This window comes from Etheostoma cragini, chromosome 1 (genome assembly GCF_013103735.1).
Source record: "Etheostoma cragini isolate CJK2018 chromosome 1, CSU_Ecrag_1.0, whole genome shotgun sequence".
Classification (NCBI taxonomy): Eukaryota; Metazoa; Chordata; class Actinopteri; order Perciformes; family Percidae; genus Etheostoma; species Etheostoma cragini.
The window spans coordinates 21,013,569-21,033,361 of NC_048407.1; the positions used below are offsets into that span (position 1 = coordinate 21,013,569).

The 19,793-nt window shown below is 38.9% G+C and overlaps 3 protein-coding genes across 3 annotated transcripts in view; all 3 read left to right on the forward strand.

The window, feature by feature from the left end:
- Positions 1-7,924, forward strand: part of LOC117943171 (cytochrome b-245 light chain) — a 21,720-nt gene extending 13,796 nt beyond the window's left edge. Inside the window, exon 8 of the mRNA XM_034869171.1 lies at positions 7,913-7,924. The gene's annotated coding sequence lies outside the window, so the exon portion shown is untranslated. The remainder of the gene's footprint in view (positions 1-7,912) is intronic.
- The window catches only part of tcf25 (transcription factor 25 (basic helix-loop-helix)), an 18,003-nt gene extending 10,016 nt beyond the window's left edge, over positions 1-7,987 (forward strand). Inside the window, exons 13-18 of the mRNA XM_034868727.1 lie at positions 782-869; positions 1,095-1,253; positions 1,345-1,435; positions 3,124-3,203; positions 3,357-3,432; positions 7,479-7,987. Of these exons, the coding sequence (XP_034724618.1) occupies positions 782-869; positions 1,095-1,253; positions 1,345-1,435; positions 3,124-3,203; positions 3,357-3,432; positions 7,479-7,646 (662 nt within the window). The 3' untranslated portion in view covers positions 7,647-7,987. The remainder of the gene's footprint in view (positions 1-781; positions 870-1,094; positions 1,254-1,344; positions 1,436-3,123; positions 3,204-3,356; positions 3,433-7,478) is intronic.
- A 3,436-nt stretch (positions 7,988-11,423) lies between these two features.
- mc1r (melanocortin 1 receptor) lies at positions 11,424-15,061 on the forward strand. The gene has a single exon (XM_034879123.1). The coding sequence runs from the start codon at positions 12,052-12,054 to the stop codon at positions 13,027-13,029; it is 978 nt and encodes a 325-aa protein (XP_034735014.1). The 5' UTR covers positions 11,424-12,051; the 3' UTR covers positions 13,030-15,061.
- The last annotated feature ends 4,732 nt before the right edge of the window (positions 15,062-19,793 follow it).

Here is a 19,793-nt window from a genome sequence, read left to right on the forward strand (position 1 = left end):
AGTACTCATTTTTTGTCTCGTCTGCATATTTTATTGCAGCATTATTCCTTGAAAAGGAGGTAGATTATTCTAGAATTGATTTTATTACTATTTTAGGACGAGGGGAGAACATTTCTTTTTGATTAACTTCATTAAATGTAAAGTTGGGAATTACTTTCTGCTTTACGACTCATATTAAAAAGAAGAGATTCAAATAAAACAAATTTGTATACATTTAACATTCTAATGCTAAACAATTTTGCCTGTAAAAGTCTGCTACCGCTCTACAAAAGGCAGACTAGTGAACATCTGGGGAACCACTACCAGCAAACAGTTTGGAAATGAATTGAACCGCTCCGCTGTTGTTGAAGCTGCCTGTTAACATCCTAGTTTTTTTTACAGTCTATGGTGAAAACCTAGTGTAAAGCACAATGAGACAAAATTGAAGTTGTTGTTTTTTCGAAGTGTGCGGCCACCATAGGCTTCGCGATTTGTGATATGTAACATGATGATGACCAAATACATAATTTGTTTCACACCAGCTGATATGGGCCAAGGTCATAAGTAATTTTCAATAAAATCGAGCCTACTCTGTCCTGATCAAACCCACCTCGCTACCTGGGTCGCGAAGCAGAGTATATCAAGGAAGGTTACCCCATTCCAACACACAGTTGAGCTGGGTATAACCCCCTATTGGTGTGAAAGGGGTATAAAATAGAAGGGATTACTTGTTATTCACAATAAGGAAGTTGTAAATATGTACGTTCAAATACTTACGTTGCTGTAAATGTTTTTCCTGCAGTCTTAATTCCTCTACTGGATCTCTGTACTGTTCAGCCAGATCCTACTGTCACCTCTCATGCCTTCTTTGGCCCAAAGAGCCAGATAGGGTAATGCATGCTCCCTTTGTTTTCTCCAGTTTTTAATCTATTTGTAGCATGCCATCATTGAAATTTAAGACTGTATAATTATTAGTTAAACCAGTGTAATATATTATTGCTATAAATCTTTTTACAGCCTTTTATTTTTATCCCAATTTTGTATCCACTTTGCTTTTCCATTATGTTTCTGTTATCCTAACTTTAAAAAACGTACCCGACACTCTCTGGCTCTAGGCAGCCCCCAGCCCTGGCTGAACTGACTGCTCTGTATGTGGGGAGAGCTCACAGCCTGTGGAGGGAGGCAGCAGTGATGCTGTGGTTGGAAGAGTCTGTAAAAGAGGTGCTGCGTCGAGTTGATGCCAAAGACCCACTGGTGGAGGACTGCCAAAACAAGTAAGATAATAAGCTCAACAAGCTGCTCTGCTGCCACATTTCTGTGCAGTTATGCTCCATATGTTGGCATAACTTTGTTACTCTGTTTTAGGAGAAAGCAAAGGTACCAGAGTGCACCAAGGAACATCCATCGTCACGTCCTCCTCTCTGAGATCAAAGAAGCCACATCTAGTCTGCCTCTGGTAAGAAACGGTCAGCAACCATACTTAAACACATTGAATCAGTTTTCACGCTAAAAAACATCTGTGGATCAAATTTAAAATCACAGTATACATTTTGCACATTCACTGAAAAAGTTCAACTGTAACATTTGGCTTTTTTAGTTTTCTTTTGTTTTTATATATACCAAAATCACAACCCATCGAAAGATTAAACTATCAAAACGTCTCTAAAAATATTGTTTTGTTGTCAGTGTAGTTATTCATCTTCCAATTAATTTTTCTTTTTTTTTTAAACAGGGATTTACATATTTAAATGATGAAATAATAGGAGACTGTGCTCCATACACAAAGCCTTGCTGCTATATTTCTTAACCAGGTCATCACCCCAATATCAGGCTCCAAAAACTGCTGCTGATATGAAAAAGTATTTAATAAATCTCAATTAAGGATCAAGCAGTACAGTTTAACCACCGTGTTTTGTCATGTAGTGCTATCCATACTCTGAAGATCCTGTCTTTCTGAAGGAGTATTTAAACTCATGCTGATTACATTAGAGATAACCAGATAAGGTCCTTCGCTTATCCATGCATTTATGAAGATGCTACTGAATCATTTACAAATATTCTTACTTGCGTAACAATTCACGTTGTTGGTACCCCAGATCACATGCAGCACATTTATCTGTGACAGCCTAGGCCAAAGGACATCTAGCGCGTGCGTGTGCGCGTGCGTGCACGAATGTGAGTAAATGTAACTTCCTCCCTTGACCTTAGCTGAAAAGGAGCGCTTGAGGCAGCACTGTCTTATCATACAGATCAGCTGTTATGTCTCCCGTTATTGAGACATAGAGATGAAGACAGCTGCTGTTATGTTTGACACTGACCTGAATGAGACTAATGAACCACTGTCCCAATTTGCACCACATAAGCTTGTAAACTGGAAAATTCTACCACAGCGGAGATGTTGAAAGAGAGAGACCAGACAGTTATGCAATGACGGAATTACAAGAAGCATACAATCTGTGCTATACATCCTCACAATATCCTCACAAAGACTCCAATGAGGGTCTTAATGTGTAATTGTCGGGATAACAAAGATGGTAAAATTAGGCTCCATAACTTGGTTCCACACCTGGCTTTTAGCTAGGTTGTACAATACTATACATACAATACTGTAGCAGAGAGGGCGACTTGGCAGTTCGCTAATTTGTTACTCTCCCTACCAATGTAAGCTGCTCCGTTTTAGGCTACGAAACGTGCATGCAGGCTGAAACTCAACCATGCGGTTTTATCGGTATATAACTAAAAACAGAGGGACACTCCGCTAGCTGCATGGCTAATGTGCAATGGTAAACACTGCAGCTGTAACGTTAATGTGTCTACCTCAACTGACAACGGAGTAATGTCTTTGCCTTCTCTACAGTGTTGTTATATGTCACGTAACATTTCACTCCCCAACTCGCGTAAGGCCAGATTTGCTCCATCTTATGATATGTTTAGAAAAACCAAATGTCATCAGACACAATCCATTTGCGGGCCAATGGTTTTTTTGCGGTGATGACGGTGACAAGCTCAGACCGTCACCAGACCATGGTAATGCGGTAATGCAATAACCGTCCCAACCCCACTGATTACTTCCTTAGTATTCATGGATCTCATGCATCCCTGAGAAGGTGACTCAAATCTTGTGTATTTGTTTGACACACTCAGGAGGTGACCAGTCAGCCTGTGATGGGCTTTGACCCTCTACCTCCGCTGGACTCAGTGATGTCGTACAACCGACCAGAGAGGTAACGGAGGAGCCATGCAGCTGTGCACATGAAATACCATTGTACAGTCAAAGAAGACTCACATATTGTGCTTTACAAACAAACAGGTTTTTAATATCCTCAGTTTGCTTTTATACTATAATGAGACTTCTATCTTTTTTTGTGTACATATAGGCAGCACGTTGGTGCAACCAATGAGAGTACATTGTCGCTGTTTTTCCGGTCTTTGCTGCCAAACTTCAACTTTCAGGTAAGTTGCACAGATCAGGCAAAATAGCTCTGGCAGGAAATAGGTTTGGGGAAAATGAATTGATCAGGGGTTCAACAGTGCATGGGCCAAAAAAAACTAATTGGTTGTCTTCAGAGGTGGGTAGAGTAGCCCAAAATTGTACTCAAGTAAAAGTACTGTTATTTTAGAAAAATCTCACTCAAATAAAAGTAAAAAGTAGTTATCCAAATAATTACTTGAGTAAGAGTATAAAAGTCCTTGGTGAAAAACTACTCAAGTACTGAGTAACTGTTTTTTTTTTTTTTTTCATACGTGCGTCATTCCGTTCATAGAACGCTGCAAGTTTTTTTGCAAAGCCAATCTACCGCTCCATAAACCACTGTCGGATTATGGGCCAGTCAGAGTTGTTCCCTCTACCACGCAGCTTAGTTTCTAGATGTAGACAGTCACAGAGGACAGAGTACCGTGAGCAGTCAGTTATACTTTGGTCTCAAGGTTTAACATTTTTCTGGTAAACACAACGTTTGTCCCGTTTGTGTTGTTTTTCAGACAACAGCAGGGACCAGTGGTCGTCGGTGCTAGTTAGTGTCTGTTAGCTCACAGGGCTCTAGGGTGCGACTAACAATTTTTCCTCTGGGCCGCACTGGTGCACCTAATGTCCACGCATTCGCTGCTAGTCCACAAATTAAGCAGTGTTGTTTTTATCGATATGGTTAGATTTTGCGTTACATGGCCCATTTCTTCTGTAAAGCCGTGCCTGTGTTCGGCTCTCTCTTCTTACTCTCCGCGCAGCCCCGCCCCCATTCACTCACACAGGCTCCCCAGCAACAGAGACAGAGCAGCGACCGCGCCGGTGTTCCACCAAAACACCGGTCCACCCTTCTGACATTTGTCCACAGTTTTAATTATTCTTAACACAGCTGTTTATTGTTAAGTGGCAGGAGAGGCAAACCTGTATTTGTACCAGTGTTTCCGCTGGTAACTCTTTTATTGCGGCGGCCATGACGAAAAACACCAAAGAAGTTGTTGAATGCAAGTAACTTCAGTTCGTAGAGTAATGGTGTCTGAGACGTTTCCTGCTGGACCCATTTAATGAGTCAGCATCACTCTGTGAGTACGTCAATCGCACTCCCTCTCTCTTTCCTTAGCTGTTTTTTTGTAAATATATCCTAGGCTATTTATTTTAGATAATTTTCATTTACATGTGTTGCAGCTGTATGTATGTATGTATGTATGTATGTATGTATGTATGTATGTATGTATGTATGTATGTATGTATGCACAACATACAACTTAAACATATGAGGAATGGAGCATATGAGAAATGGGAAAGCAGTTATAAATAGCCTATATGACTATAAAATTTGTTTTGGTTAGTATCAACAAATAATGGTAATAATTAATCGTGATCTCAATATTGATCAAAATAATCGGGATTATCATTTTGGCCATAATCATGCAACCTAATGTAGCGAAGTAAAAAAAGTATAGTGATTTCAACCTACTCCTATTATGCTTGTTAGCCTCTTAGTTATAATTTGTGAATTTGAGCAAGTTTTTCCTCAACCTAACTGTAGTGATCTCATCTAAAGACAAATACTGGTGCTGCTGCATTGAGGTATTAATAAAAACTTCCTTGAGTTCTAATAAACAACCCATGGTGTGGATGTGGGCACATCATATGATTAATAGCTGTGAGCACAATATTCCAATAAAACTCATTTGTAACAACTTGTATAACCACCCAGTTGATGAATTATTCGCTATGAACTACCTGCTCCAAAGCACGGTAACTGATGAAATGAGAAATTATCTTGTGGGTGTACTGATTTCTTGCCAATGTCACACTTTTTTTTAAGTGAGTTTACCCATTCAAATCATTGAGTTAGCACAGTGTTGATTGTGTTTATGGTTGGGGTTTCTATTCTATTTCTATTCCTCCAGGGCTGGTGGAAATATAAACTGGTAAACGTTCTTGGAAAAAATCTTATCACTCATGCTTGAATGAAGGAATATTTCCCCCAAAGACTCATGGTTACCCTAAGGGAATGACAGCTACAAAATATGAAAGAAGGCTTATGACCATGTGACTGTTAATTCTGTCCACCATTTCCCAGTGCCACGGAAGAACAAAACAACAACCACATTCATGAAGTGCTAAGTTCTTTTAAAGTTTTGCCTTGTCTTTTCATAATACTGTTTTTTTATTTTTTATTATTATTTAATTTATAGAGCCAAGTCAATTTTACTTACCAATAATTCTTGTGGGACATTTTTTTCAATCTTGAATGTTACCTGTATTTAAAGGAACAACATCCATTGAATAATACATCCTGATAAAGTTCCCTTGGCCTTTGGAATTAAAATAGCCCCAAATCATCAACAATCTGCCTGCTTTTATGGGAATTTAACATAGGGTTGTGTATACTTATGTCCCCTGTATTTTAAGGAAGAACATTTATTTATTTATTTATTTATTTATTTATTTGCAATACATGATTCGTTCACAAAGAAAATTGGTATCCTTTAAAGGGTTGGATTTTATCTCATTTTTTAATTTAATCAAAACATGATTTTTTTTTTTTTATTCCTCTTTTTAGTCAATGTAAGCATGGGCATGTAAACTTACAAGCACCAATGTATATTGGTCAATTTAAGTTAGTGATTACATAACTTAAACTGTTGCAATTCTTGAGTCATCCTTAGTACATACTTACACACTGTGTAACTGATCTGAGTCATTGTCATATTTGCCAGGTTATGGCCCCATAATAAATATAGCCAGGCGGTATTTGACTTATCTGACTTTTTTTTTTAAATAAAAACAATAATAATAAAGTGCCATAGGCATCAACGGATGACTTTCTAAAATGTTGCACATGAAGGGCAACAATGTGCCCGCAAGTTTAGTCGAGCAACACTGAATGTTGTTGTGAAAGCCACTGTGCGTAGCATTTGAAAATGTTTGACCTCTGCTAAATAAAAAAAGAGTTGTTGCAGATAGGAATGTATTCGATGAATTGGCTGAAAGCAACAAATAGACTGAACCCATTTCCACTGGGCTCTTTTGTATTTTTCCAAACCTTCTGTGATAACAAAATAAAGGTGTGTAATGGTCCAGAAAATTGAGTAGTCAATAAGGTTATAACATCAACGGCTGCTTGGTGCTGGGAAAGGACTTTGACGGTGCCGGCCCAAGCACAGAAAACATGTGTGGTTTATGTCCAAAATCGGCTAAAATAAGCAAACATTAAAACGTTTAGAATAATTGAGTTGCAAGATAAATGTTATTTAAAGAGTTATGTGTTTAACTCATCATGGGTCTTTCAGTCCACTGTAGGTGTCAAGCCAACTGCAGTCACATTAAAATACATGAATCAGGTAAAGCCACACATTGAACATCCTGTGGGTCGGCTATACATGCTTAAAGTTAACAGATGGGCCCGAGGCATGTTTCCATTAGGACAGTTTCATCCATCCTGATCATGTTATCCACTTATGTAGAGGAAGAGATACAATATGGATAACGGAAATAATGTTAAGACTTGGGAAGATACGCTGCCCTGTGGTTCTTTTTCTGAAATAGAGTTACATATCTGCAAACAACAAAATGTTGTTAAATTACGCAACCCTAAATTATCCTGGTATTGTTCTGTTACTGTTGACCATTTCATTGGGTTTGTAAAACCATCGGAAAAGCACTTTAAATAGGATTGTTTTGTGTTAATAACTTACTAAATAAAATAGAAAAACTTTAGGCCCAAATCCTTGGTCTGACAGCTTTGGGGGTCTTTCAACACAATCAAGTGCTTCCAGCGTGGTTAGACTGTGGAACCAATGGTAACTATGGCAGGATTTTCTTAAAAATAGACTTTGAAAAAAAATGATTAGATATGTCAATGCTTTCATTGTGATAGCCATGTCCGCAATTGACTGAATATGAAGGTTACACAGCCAAGCGTAGTAAAAGGGTACAAATTGTCAGTTTGAGATGGCCAAATGCTAACATGACGGGTACTTCGATTCTAGATAACTGTCTATGAACTGACGCCTCTTTTCTTAATAAGGGGGGAGCGAGGCAGGAGGATGACATGGAAGTGGCTCGAGCCGGACAGGAGCTGAACCAAGAAGTCAATCGTCTAATGGTGGCAATGAGGGACATGCTGGCAAACATCAGGTTTCAAGAGCCACCGAGAGAGGACAACCCCTACAGAGATGAGGAGGAGTGGGACTGAGAGAGGAGGGAGACCAAGGTGGAAAAAAATGACATTGAGAAAAAATTCCATATTTAATGGTGGTTATAATAATTAAGAAGACATGAAATGGGACTACTGAATAGTAGTCTTTTTTAATTGTCAGAATTTCAGAGTACTAAAGTGAAAATAACAGCTGACTTGGTGTTACGAGCCTGTCCACTTCTCTGCTTTAGTGTTATTGATTAAAGATATTTTACTCTGGAACAATCCAGACAGTTATGAACATGGGGAACTTTTTTCTATAGTCTGAAAACAGATCTCTTATGAACCTGTCCTGTCTCTGAAGTTGACAGTGTTATTTGTAATAAACATTTAGCAGTGCCAACATCTTCAGTCATCGTCAGTAAGCAGCACAACCGGCACTACTGTTCTACTTCTGGTTTCTGGCTTTCAGAGTTTTTCAAATTCACAAAGAATTGACTGATTAATGAAGGAAGAACATCGTTGAAAACAGTTCTTATGTTGAGTGGAAGCTCTGTATCACAAATTTAAAATGGCAGCACTGTAATGTTTGTCAGAATCTGAGTTTTTTTTTTTATTCCCTTTGACTTTAGGCCACCAGCTCATGTCGCTTCAAACGCGTCGTTTGGAACTCAGTTCAACACTTTTGGTTAAATTCTGAGCCAGACAAGCATTTAGTTCTGGGAATTTGTGTTGGGAATAACACATATTAAGCAAATCATACCCCTCCCTTTTAGGTCTTTAAATACTAATTTATAGTTTATTTTTGAAACCCACCCAAACATTTTGAAGAAATTAAGTTAAATTTTTAAAGAGATGCTGTAACTAAAATGATCTTGTACAGATTTTTCTCTGATGAAAAAAAGATATGTTAAGTAAAACAAATCAGGTGAAAAGCCAATATGCGTGAAGTTCTTTTTTTTTTTATTATTATAAAATTTGACTTAAACTATGTTTATCCTTTCCTCAGACAACAGTGCTTTCTTACTAAATAATTCAGATCTCATTTTCCATAAACATGAATGAAGTTAAGTCCTACTTCCTGCTAATTTCAGCATTTAATCAAAACTATTATCATGGCAATCTGTTTTTCGGTCTTATTTAAGAAGAAATGTGGTTAAATGGTTATTTTGTCTAAAAGTAATTTTATTAAAAAAGTGCATTCTGAGAACCTTACACGTTTATCGTGGGCCTCTCGCCTGTGTTTTTTTATTATTGTGTAAGTCTTATTACTGCAGGATGTCTGCCGTTGACCTCTGGTGTTGGCTCACTGCTGTTGTTTGGATTTTCATTATGAGTGACTTGCCAACATTTGATTATTTGTGGCTAACTCCACCCAATAAAACAGTCCGGAGCATTTTTTCCAGTAGTCTGCTATTGTCCATCAAGTTATATTTAATGCAAGAGTATGGCAGATATTTTATAAATTTTGCTTAAGTGTATTTTAATAATTCCTTGCAGGTTCAGTCAGATACTCATGACCTTACTCACTGCAGGTTATAACCGAGGCTATAACTGTCCATCTGGGAGCTTTTCAATCTTGTGTTGCTGCTTTTTAATCATAATTTCTTCTGGAGAGAAAATCAGAATCCGATTTAATGGCCAAGTAACACTGTGTGAACACATACAGGGAATATGACTCTGGCTTTTCTCAGAATACATACATAGTAATAGACATACTGTAGCTTAATAACAAGGAGGTAAGTGTGAAATAACTAAAAACGTCTATTGTTGTAGTTTCTTAAAAGTAGCCACCTTTTGCTTTTTCATAGTGCTGCAAACCCTTGTTGGTCTCTCAATGAGCTTCATGAGGTGACAACCTGCAATGGTTTTCACTTCACAGCTGTTCATTGTCAGGGTTAATTAGTTAGTTATTTCTTGCCTTATTGATGGAGATGGGACTATCAGTTGTGTTGTGCAGAAGTCATGTTGACAGCCCTATTGGACAACTGTTATATTATGGCAAGAACCAATCAGCTAAGTAAAGACAAACAAGTGGCCATCATTACTTTAAGAAATGACGGTCAGTCAGCCACGAAACTGGCTCACATGAAGACCGCCCATGGAAAGGAAGACCAAGAGTCACCTCAGCTGTTGACGATGAGTTCATCTGAGTCACCAGCCTCTGAAATCTCAAGTTAACAGCAGCTCAGATCAGAGACCAGATGAATACCACACAGTTCTAGCAGCAGACACATCTCTAGAACAACTGTTAAGAGGAGAGTGCGCGAATCAGGCCATCGTGGTCAAATAGCAGCTAGGAAACAACTGCTAAGGAAAGGCAACAAGCAGAAGAGATTAGTTTGGGCGAAGAAACACAAGGAATGGACATTAGACTAGTGGAAATCTGTGCTTTGGTCTGATGAGTCCAAGTTTGAGATCTTTGGTTCCAACCGCTGTGTCTTTGTGCGACCCAAAAGAGGTGACCTAATGGATTCTACATGCCTGGTTCTCCATTTTCAAATGATTTAATTGTTCCAAGTTTACCTGAGCTATGGAAGAGTTTGTGATAAATTTGCATGTGACTGTCAGCAGTATAGAAAGGCTTTCATATCAGTTCTGTAGAGAGCTGTGTGTGTGAGGATCAGACTGTCTAATGTGACTCCAATGGTGCCATCACTGCTGCACAGATAATTACTAATTACTGCATACTCAATGAAAATGTCAACCGGTACTAGACCTCAAAAGTTGAAAAAAAATAAAAGTACGTGTACGCCTGCTCTACCAACTGAGCCAACCCAGTCACCAGATTTCAGTTTGACTCAGTCTGCGAGGTCAAGAAACCAAAGGAGTCAAACTTAAATCTGGAATTATATAAAGCATGTATTCATTTTTTTTTTACATCCTATTTTTTCTTTTAAGAATAATACTGACATGCCCAATTGTTTCTGGTGGTCATCTGGGCCACAAAGAAATCCCCCTCTTAAACCAATTTCAATGTAAGTGATGGAGGAGATGTTGGCATGGGAGTACTCTGTTAAGATACACTTGGAAAATTGTGAACCTATTCTATAATAGAGATTTAAGAATATACTGCAGATTTAGGAGTTCAGAACAATATATTTTTGAAAGTGATGCACAGAAAAAGTTCACAGTGCGATAAGCAATGATCAAGGGGGCTGATTGGTGAAGTGGTCACACAGGCACATTGTCCTTACAAGGGTTGAGAGGATTACTCTATTATTGTCATTGTTCAAATTAACCACATTCCTAAAGCTAATTGGAAACTAGCCAGTGGGGAGGAAATTATTCAGATCCTGTACGTCATTAAACGTACTAATACCTCACTGTAAAAATAGAGTTAAGTAAAAGTCCTGCATTTAAAATGATTCTCAAGTAAAAGAATGAAAGTATCGTCAGGACAATCTATTTAAAGTATTAAAATTAAAATAACTCAATTCAGAAAAATCCTCACGGCTTAGAAACTGGAAATAAATAAAAATGAAAATTAATGAATACATGAAATGTATTCTTCCATGAGGAAGAATGAAACAACGTATTTTATAAACTACACGTGTTTTGTGTGCAAAAGTCTTAATGTGTATAGTAACTGGTAACTTAAAATGTTAGATTATCGTAGTGGAGTATAAAGTAGCCTACAATATTTCTCTGGGAAACACAGTGGAGTAGACGTAGAAAGTGGCATGAGGAGACTCCAGTAAAAAAGGCCTAGCCTACCTCAAATTTGTACTTAAGTGTAGTACTTGAGTAAATTTACTAAATTACATTCCACCACTGACCTTATGAGAAAGATTGACAAACCTGTCAAAGAGATAGGCCTACAGTAGCCTATTAAATAGGGGGTACGAATCTGAACAGCGCTCCTCACCGCCCTGCTTTCCTTTCTATTTTAGTTTCCAGCAAAACATGCGCGCGTGTCAGACATTACTGAGACAAGATCACAGTCCAGCTGACGTTTGCGTCAGAGGAGGAGTCCTTCAGACAGCATCACTTTGATAAATGTTCATCCAAGTCACCGAGGTACCAAAGACACTTTGTTCGTTCTCACCATGTTGGTCAGAACCGTCCGAGTCGATACAAGAGGTGGATGGCCGGGTCGTGCGCCCTGTAAATAAGACTTAAAAACCATGAACTGTGAGCGCAATGTTTTGATGGAGAAGGACATTTTATGGATCTCCGTTCTGTACAAGTTGCATCCATAGGAAAGAAGAAAAGTTGAGGCGAGGAGGAGACTGACTTCACACGGACAAAGGCGCAGCAACCGCTTGTAATTCTGTTAAGCATAGGGTTAGAAAAGGCGCTCTGTGGATATTTGAAAGTCAGCGCATGGATGGGTTCAACAACTGAACGACTCGCTTAAATTTTTCCAACTGGCTGGTCCTCTGAACTTGACACTAATGCTCTGCAGTTAGTTCCAACAGGGCAGCATCTGAACCAGCCAGTCCTCATCTAGAAGTCAGACATGGTAATGACCAACAGGTCCCATCGCAACCCCTCCATCCTCCACGTTGAGTTCAGCCCGCTAAATGACTTCATGGAAGACAACGAAACGAACTCCACCGCCGGAGAGCGAAACTCTATGGGCTGCGTGCAGATCCGCATCCCTCAGGAGCTCTTCCTGGCACTGGGGCTCATCAGCCTGGTGGAGAACATCCTGGTGGTACTGGCCATCATCAAAAACCGCAACCTGCACTCGCCCATGTATTACTTCATATGCTGCCTTGCGGTGTCCGACATGCTGGTCAGTGTTAGCAACGTGGTGGAGACCATATTCATGCTCCTCCACGACCATGGCCTGATGAACATGCACCCTGGTATGCTGCGCCACCTGGACAACATCATTGACGTGATGATCTGCAGCTCCGTGGTGTCCTCGCTCTCCTTCCTGTGCACCATCGCTGCGGACCGCTACATCACCATCTTTTACGCGCTGCGTTACCACAGCATCATGACCACCCAGCGCGCCACCGCCATTATCGTGGTGGTGTGGCTGGCCAGCATCACCTCCAGCATCCTCTTCATCGTGTACCACACCGACAACGCCGTGATCGTGTGCCTTGTGACCTTCTTCTGCTCCACCCTGGTGTTTAACGCCGTGCTGTACCTGCACATGTTCCTCCTGGCGCACTTGCATTCCCGGCGCATCGTGGTTTTCCACAAAAGCAGGCGCCAATCTACGAGCATGAAGGGAGCGATGACCCTCACCATCCTGCTCGGGGTCTTCATTATATGCTGGGGCCCCTTCTTCCTCCACCTCATCCTCATCCTCACCTGCCCCACTAACCCCGTCTGCAACTGTTTCTTCCGAAACTTTAACCTTTTCCTCATCCTTATCATCTGCAACTCGCTCATCGACCCGCTCATCTACGCCTACCGCAGCCACGAGTTGCGTAAAACTCTGAAGGAGTTAGTCCTGTGTTCTTGGTGCTTCGGTGTGTGACATTTAGGAAAATAACAAAATCCTCAGGTTGTCAGTACCTATTCTTCTTAAATGACGTACACTGTGTCAGAAGCAGTGACCTGGCATTGACATCGTAACTCGTTACCTGATACCTGCTGCCTTCAGATGGCTGTAAAGAGAGCCATACGTTAAAAAAAGGCCTTCTGTATAGTAGGCCACTTAGACCCACTGGGACACAAATACAATTTATTTTATTCTGCAATGATTTGGCCTGGATAGGCTACTTTGTTCAAGCAAAGGGCAGGAAATCACATCATCATGTATGAGAAAAGCTTTGTAGTGAGCCCATTAATACCATGAAGCATATCCAAACACTAGTTACTGTCTAAATGGTGGCGTTGTGTGTGAATGACTCCCCCCAAAATAAATGTCCTAAAGAAAATAATTGATAGGGAAAATCACATGAACGGGCTCGCTTGGTGGGACGGAGGCATGAGAGGGTTTATTTATAATTATATTTGTGGAAGTGTGTGTGGCTCGCTGAATTGTGCAACAGGGCGCGGCTTCCAAAAGATGTGGAGCCTTATTTCAGTTAATATGTGAGTTAAACAAATGGGACTATGAAGATGTTTTTGTCGAAATTTTTTTTTTTTTTTTTACATCAGACCAATTTATATACTTGCGTGTCTACTTGCGTGTCTATGTTGTGTGTGGTGCAGATGCACATGAACAGCCGAAACATAAAACAGTTTACACTTTTAAATAACGTCTACAGATAATAAATGAATTGTTCTAAAATGACGATAAAACATATTGATCTGTAAAATAACAATCTTACTATTTGCTTTACCTTTTTTTAAATTATCCTCTGATATTCTTTCAGTATTGATCCTAAGGATTTGTTGTAAATAGGACCTACATTTTGGACTCTTAACTGCCCTTTAGAAAAACTGAAATGAAGTCGTGGATGTGCCTTTGAGTCGTAGAGTGTAAAATTGTATCTTTCCATTCATAGTATATAAGTTTTTGGCACAGTTGTTTCCAAAATACGGAAAAAGATGACAGATTCTGTAGTATTTGAATAAGGCTGCAGACTATTTGCTGCTGACCCCTGTTGTAACTGAATTCAGTGTCCTTTTTCTATCGATGTGGAATTATGACTCAATTTACTTTTAATTTTTGTAGCATAATGGTATTTGTTCTAATACCATAACTTACTTTGTTTTCTTTCTTTTTGGCGTGGGAGTTGTTACAAAGGATTTTAAATGTAAAGTATGGTCGTCTGATATCTGCTATAAAAATCTTAAATGACCACTTTAAAGGTATATTAGATTGTGGTACTCCGTGCTTCATGATCTGAGGCAAACCTGATGGCTTCAACACATATTTGGGTATAAGAAACTGCAGAATGAATCCCATGTGAACTTGCAAAACTGAGCAAAACAGGATGTTGTACAGTTATCTTATTGGGTTATATGTATTATGTAATCATCCAAATATTTGTCTCAAATAAAGAGTCAAAAAAAGCTTGTGATAAATTAATAAAACAGCCTTATCATTGTTTTCTCCTCCAAGATATTTTCCATGATTTTGCTTTTTGTTATTACATAGTATGCTTGTCTTAGAAGGCTGTTTTTCTTATGTGGAGACTAAATATTCACACCAAAGGCTGGAAAGAATAAGAGTATGGAGATGGCTGTTTAAAAAAATCTGGATTCATTGATAACAATAATAATAATCTATTTTAACAAACTCAAAGACCTTTGCCATGTCTGTCTAACTTTACCACACGTCAATTTCAACATATTACATGTAACATCAACACTTTATTTCTGCCTTGTAGAAAAACAAATCGCAACATCACATTTACTCTCAGCAGACAGAAGGGCCATTGATAGATAAGACAGCAGAGACATTTTTGAAATGCTAAAAAACTCATGATCAACTTCAATCGCTGTGTGATAAATAACACCATTGAAAAGAAGGGGAATTCCAACTGGAACAAAATCCTCATCCTGTTCTCAAGGAAGAAATTAAAAAAAATCTCAAATGTTTTAAGTGATTCCATAAATAACTGTGAATTTTCAGTTCATTTACATAGGCCCCATTGAGAAGAACTAAATGAAATTCCATGTCACACTTTTAGCGTAGAACAACCAAGAGAACAACAATCTGATGAAACTGTTATAAAAATGTAAGCCATTGTTTGCTTTGTTGTTGTATGCAGTCTAAATAGTTTTGCAATACTAGTTTTTAAATTCTTTCGAATGTTTACCATTATGTCCCACCTTCAGACAAAAGGTCACACCCACTTCAGCTCTCATTGCATTGGACACAAACATGACTGACAATACTAAATATATATATATATATATATGGGCCTAAATATATTGTTTTTAATAAGATGAAAGTTTGTTGCCTGAGGGCAACACTTTTAACCTAAGGGGTGCCAGGTCGTTTTGTAACAGAACCATCTAAGAAGCCCGTTTGGGAAAGGGCGGGCACTTCAAAATACTGGTCCCATAACTTCCCAGTTAGGGAGTAAATGCCGTAAACATAGTCTTTGTAAATCTTTACAAACATTGACCGAGAAAAGCAGGCTGGCCTTGCATGATCCAAACCATCTTTAAAGGTTGCCATTTTCAGTGTGTGCCTTGTTAGCTCAAAGTTTGTTGTTTCCCATATTGAAGCGATTTTGAGAACAGCAACACAAAGAGAGCGGATGGTGAGGGGAAAAGCTTGGCGTCAGGCTTTATCCCTGAAGTGTAGGCTTCAGTTTTAGACCAGAACCTAGAGGTCTAAGAGGTCCCATGGCAAGGTGCTCTTTGGATGCTTTTATATAAACCTTGATAGTCCACTTATACCATATCTGAAGTCTTTTCCCCAAATTCAGCCTTGGTGCAGAATTACAGCGACTAGAGCCGGTGCCACAATGAGCTTTCCTCATTGTGGCACCGGGGGGGGGTGCCACAATTCACCGGGGGGGGGTGCAAGGTGGAGGCTGGGGGTGTGGCGTTGACCAACTGCCACTTTGCTCATTTGAAAGCCACGATATCTCTCTGTGTCTCATGGATGAGCCAAATTCTCTGGGCAGGCAACGCAGAGATAGGGGAGGTAGGGGCTAAAGATTCCAGATTGGCCCATCTGAGCTTTTCATTTCCTCAAAGGCAGAGGTACCCAGTGAACAGATTAGGCCACAGATTCCTATATCAAAGCAGGTACAAACAAGAAGCAATGGAGATGCGGCAAGTCCTGTGTTTCCAGATTGCTTCTCTGGTTGTTTTATTAAACAACTCAAAATCATATAACCAATTTCTGCTGAAGCACTTCAGTTAACATTTCCTTTCAATGTGTTTCTGTTAAATCGTGCACGTATAACATTTATGCTTGAAGCACCCGAGTTAAATTACGTGAATATTACATGCCTGCTCTGAGCACTTCAGTTAAGTTGTGTCAACATTATATTTATGCTTGAAGTACTTTATTTCAATTCTGTCAACAGTACATATGTGCTTAAAGCAATTCAGTTAAATTAAGTAAACATTACAGATACACTTTAAGCATTTCAGTTAATTCATGAAAGCAAAACCTCTGTTTTGAGCACTTGCTTTTGAGGACACTACATAGGAAAGTACAAGTTAAAATGTAAATGTATCCAATAACTTAAAAATGATAAGCATAGTAATTACTTTTAAAACTTGTGATAGTATGTACTGTACATGCTGATTAGACATTAAAACAATAATTTAACACAAATGTGACCACACATATGTGGGTGTCATACTAAAATAACATAGGAAACAAAAACCATGCCAAGCTACTAGTGGTGGACTTTTCATCAGATCTTTTAACACGATCCAGGCCAACATTTTAGTTGGTAAAAAAAAATGTTAGTGTAGATTTTAACATTGTAGGCTGGATTCTTGACTTTTTAACACCCAAAACTAAGAGAGCGAGGGTTAATTGATGCATGTCAGGGGAGTTGATATCATCCACTGCATCACCCTAGGGCTGTGTTCTTTCCCCTCTTCTCCATATTCTTTATGCTGATGACTAGCGCAGTCAGCACAAAAAACAAGTTGATTTATAAGTTCATGTGGTTGAATCATTCGTAGATTTGACAATGCATTTCTTCACCTAAATGTCCAGAAAACCAAGGACATGTGCATTTATTTTTTAGACACAAACCCACTAACACCAACCAAAATACCATTATCAAGGGACAGACCGTAGACTCTGCTGAACCCTATAAATATCTTGGGACTATAATGGGTAACGAGCTTAAATTTACTTTCCACTCTGGAGGTTCATGCGAAAAACAGCCAGCAGCGTCTGTAGCCTACTGACTGAAAAACTCTCCAAGAATAATGATGATAAGTCCCTCATAATTTTGTTCTACATATTTTAGATTGAATCTGTCCTGACCCTCTCTCTGCTCTGTTGGTTTGGTAATCTTTACATCAAGTCCACATCTGCACTAAACACAGTTGGGAAGATCAAGAGAGCGCACTGTGAGACCTGTTCAGACTTATAGTAAGGATACTTTGCTGATAGGTATTCCTTCATGCCTGCAGCCATTTCCCTCTTGAATAAGGGTCAGGGGAGGAGTCAAAGTTGAACTCTGCACCTTCTTTATTTCTTTTTTTTAGTTCTTCGTTGGTCATGTATTCTAGTCTGTTGACCATGTGTTGAGGATGTCAGAGACACTGACAAAGGGACCGGTGATGTATTTCATGCTGATGTTGTTGGCAATGGCTGTTGTTGATTATATTATGTCAACTTTGTAAGGCTGACATGCACTTTTCCTACCCTGTGTTGCTACTTTAACGCTGCTACCCATGCACCTTGCTCAGGTTGTGTTCCAGTTTTTACTGTTGTTCAAGCTTACTCTACACTCTCTGGGTTAAAATGCAGTAATAGAAGTTCAATACGTTATACTGTGACAATTTAATTTGATTTAACTTTACCAATGATGGGCTTATCATATTGATGCAGCCACACCAGCAAAAAAAGGAAGAAAAAAAGAAAGAAAAGTTTATTTAGGCTCTTTCTTCAGAGGCAGGAAAATGCGTTGTTGCCGGGGCAACAGTAGTCTCTACCTGTGCATGTCCCTGTTCCTGAGCTATCGAGTGAAGGGCATTGTAGTTTTTAGGTTGGAGGGGGTCTTTTGTTCTTATTTTCTTCTCTTCTTTCCTTCCTTCTTTAAATATAAAATGAAACACAAGATTTAGATGCTACAACAAAATTATACGTGCAATTTCTATTGATATTAATGTTCTTGATAAATATTTGATTTAAAAATATAGGCTAAAACATGCAGTCCATGAAGCCTATGTGAGAGTTTTGATTTGAATGCACAATCTGAAGGCAATGGGACATGATTTTGGCATGGAATTGTTCTTGTTTCCATTTGCAGGCCGAGTAGTATTGACCAAACATTTTTGAGACGGCTTAGGTTTCGTGTATGTAAACAGTCTAAAGGGAGGGCAAGGAAGGCAGAAAGCATTGGCCAAAATGAAGTCTCAGAACCCATCGTCTGTCGCCTGACAGCGATTTCACTTTTTAAAATACATTTCACAATTAATCCATAAATGTTAAATTAATACATCACATTATTACATTAGTTTTCTTTTAGTGTAATTAGTTTGTTGTGTAATTACTAAATTCAAATTTTCTACCCATATTCTTTTTAATTCTAATTTAATCATTACATTTTTTATAATATAACCTTTAAATCAGATTTAGTGCTCCAAACTGGGAATGACATAGAACTTTTAGCCAGGTGGCTCATAGATGAAGTGCTTAGTGCTTATCCGACGTACAGGGAGAGAATGACTTGTTAGTACACTGTTAAAGCTAAAGATGTCTTGTGCCTTATGCTTGTTGTAGGAACATAATGGACACTCGGTGCAAACGCTACCCTACGCCAGTTTGGCCAAACTTGTGATGTTTTAAATATGCTCAACAACCTTGAGTTTTATGGACTACAGTCAGAAATGCCATGTACTGTAATGTTGATGACTGTAAGTATTGCTGATTAACCCAAAGGAAGACCAGTGTGGGATAATCTGCAGAGAGCAGCATGTTTACATTTAGGGTTAGGACTTGTTCGTGTAGCCAAAGCAGCTCTGTTCACAGCAAAGACCCAGGGACGGACGCAGATGGACACAACTCATACTGTATATTTACTGTGATACAAATACCAAAACAAGCTTAGATGTAAATGTAGCCTGCCAAATCATTGAAAATACTTAATGCTGAAATGAAAAAATTAAGTTTGCCCCAGCTTTCTGCCTCTACATCAAAGCTACCCTCTAGCAGAGGACATTCTTCTCCAATTGTTTAGCTTATAATTATTCATTTGATCTTAAGGCCTACTTTGATTTATCTGGTTTTAAAGGCTGCCTTTTCCATGGCAGAAGTAAACAATGCTCAGAGCTCAGCAATCAGACTGCACTACTGTTGTTGTTAAAGGACTTCCTTTCTTCTTTTAATTACCTTTTGAAAGTTTAATACTGAAACCCCGATGGAGTGTCTGAGAATAAGTAGTAGGCCTGGTAGCAATAATAATCTAAATTAGTAAATTGATAACGTATTCTTCGGAATATGTGGTCCTGTTTTTGTATTGAAGATACCAGCGTCAAACCGGTTTTGTCCCTGTCTAAACCCAGGAAACTCCACATTTGACAAGAACCTGGAAGGTACCTATAATTTCATTGAAAGGATAAGATACCAAAAGCAACGTACGTTTATTTTCAAAGTAAAAGCATCAAACAGAATGTAGCTTACTATGTATAGTATAT

What these genes read in the sequence shown, in the direction of transcription:
- mc1r (XM_034879123.1), top strand. Translation starts at nt 12,052, where the DNA reads ATGGTAATGACCAACAGGTCCCATCGCAACCCCTCCATCCTCCACGTT.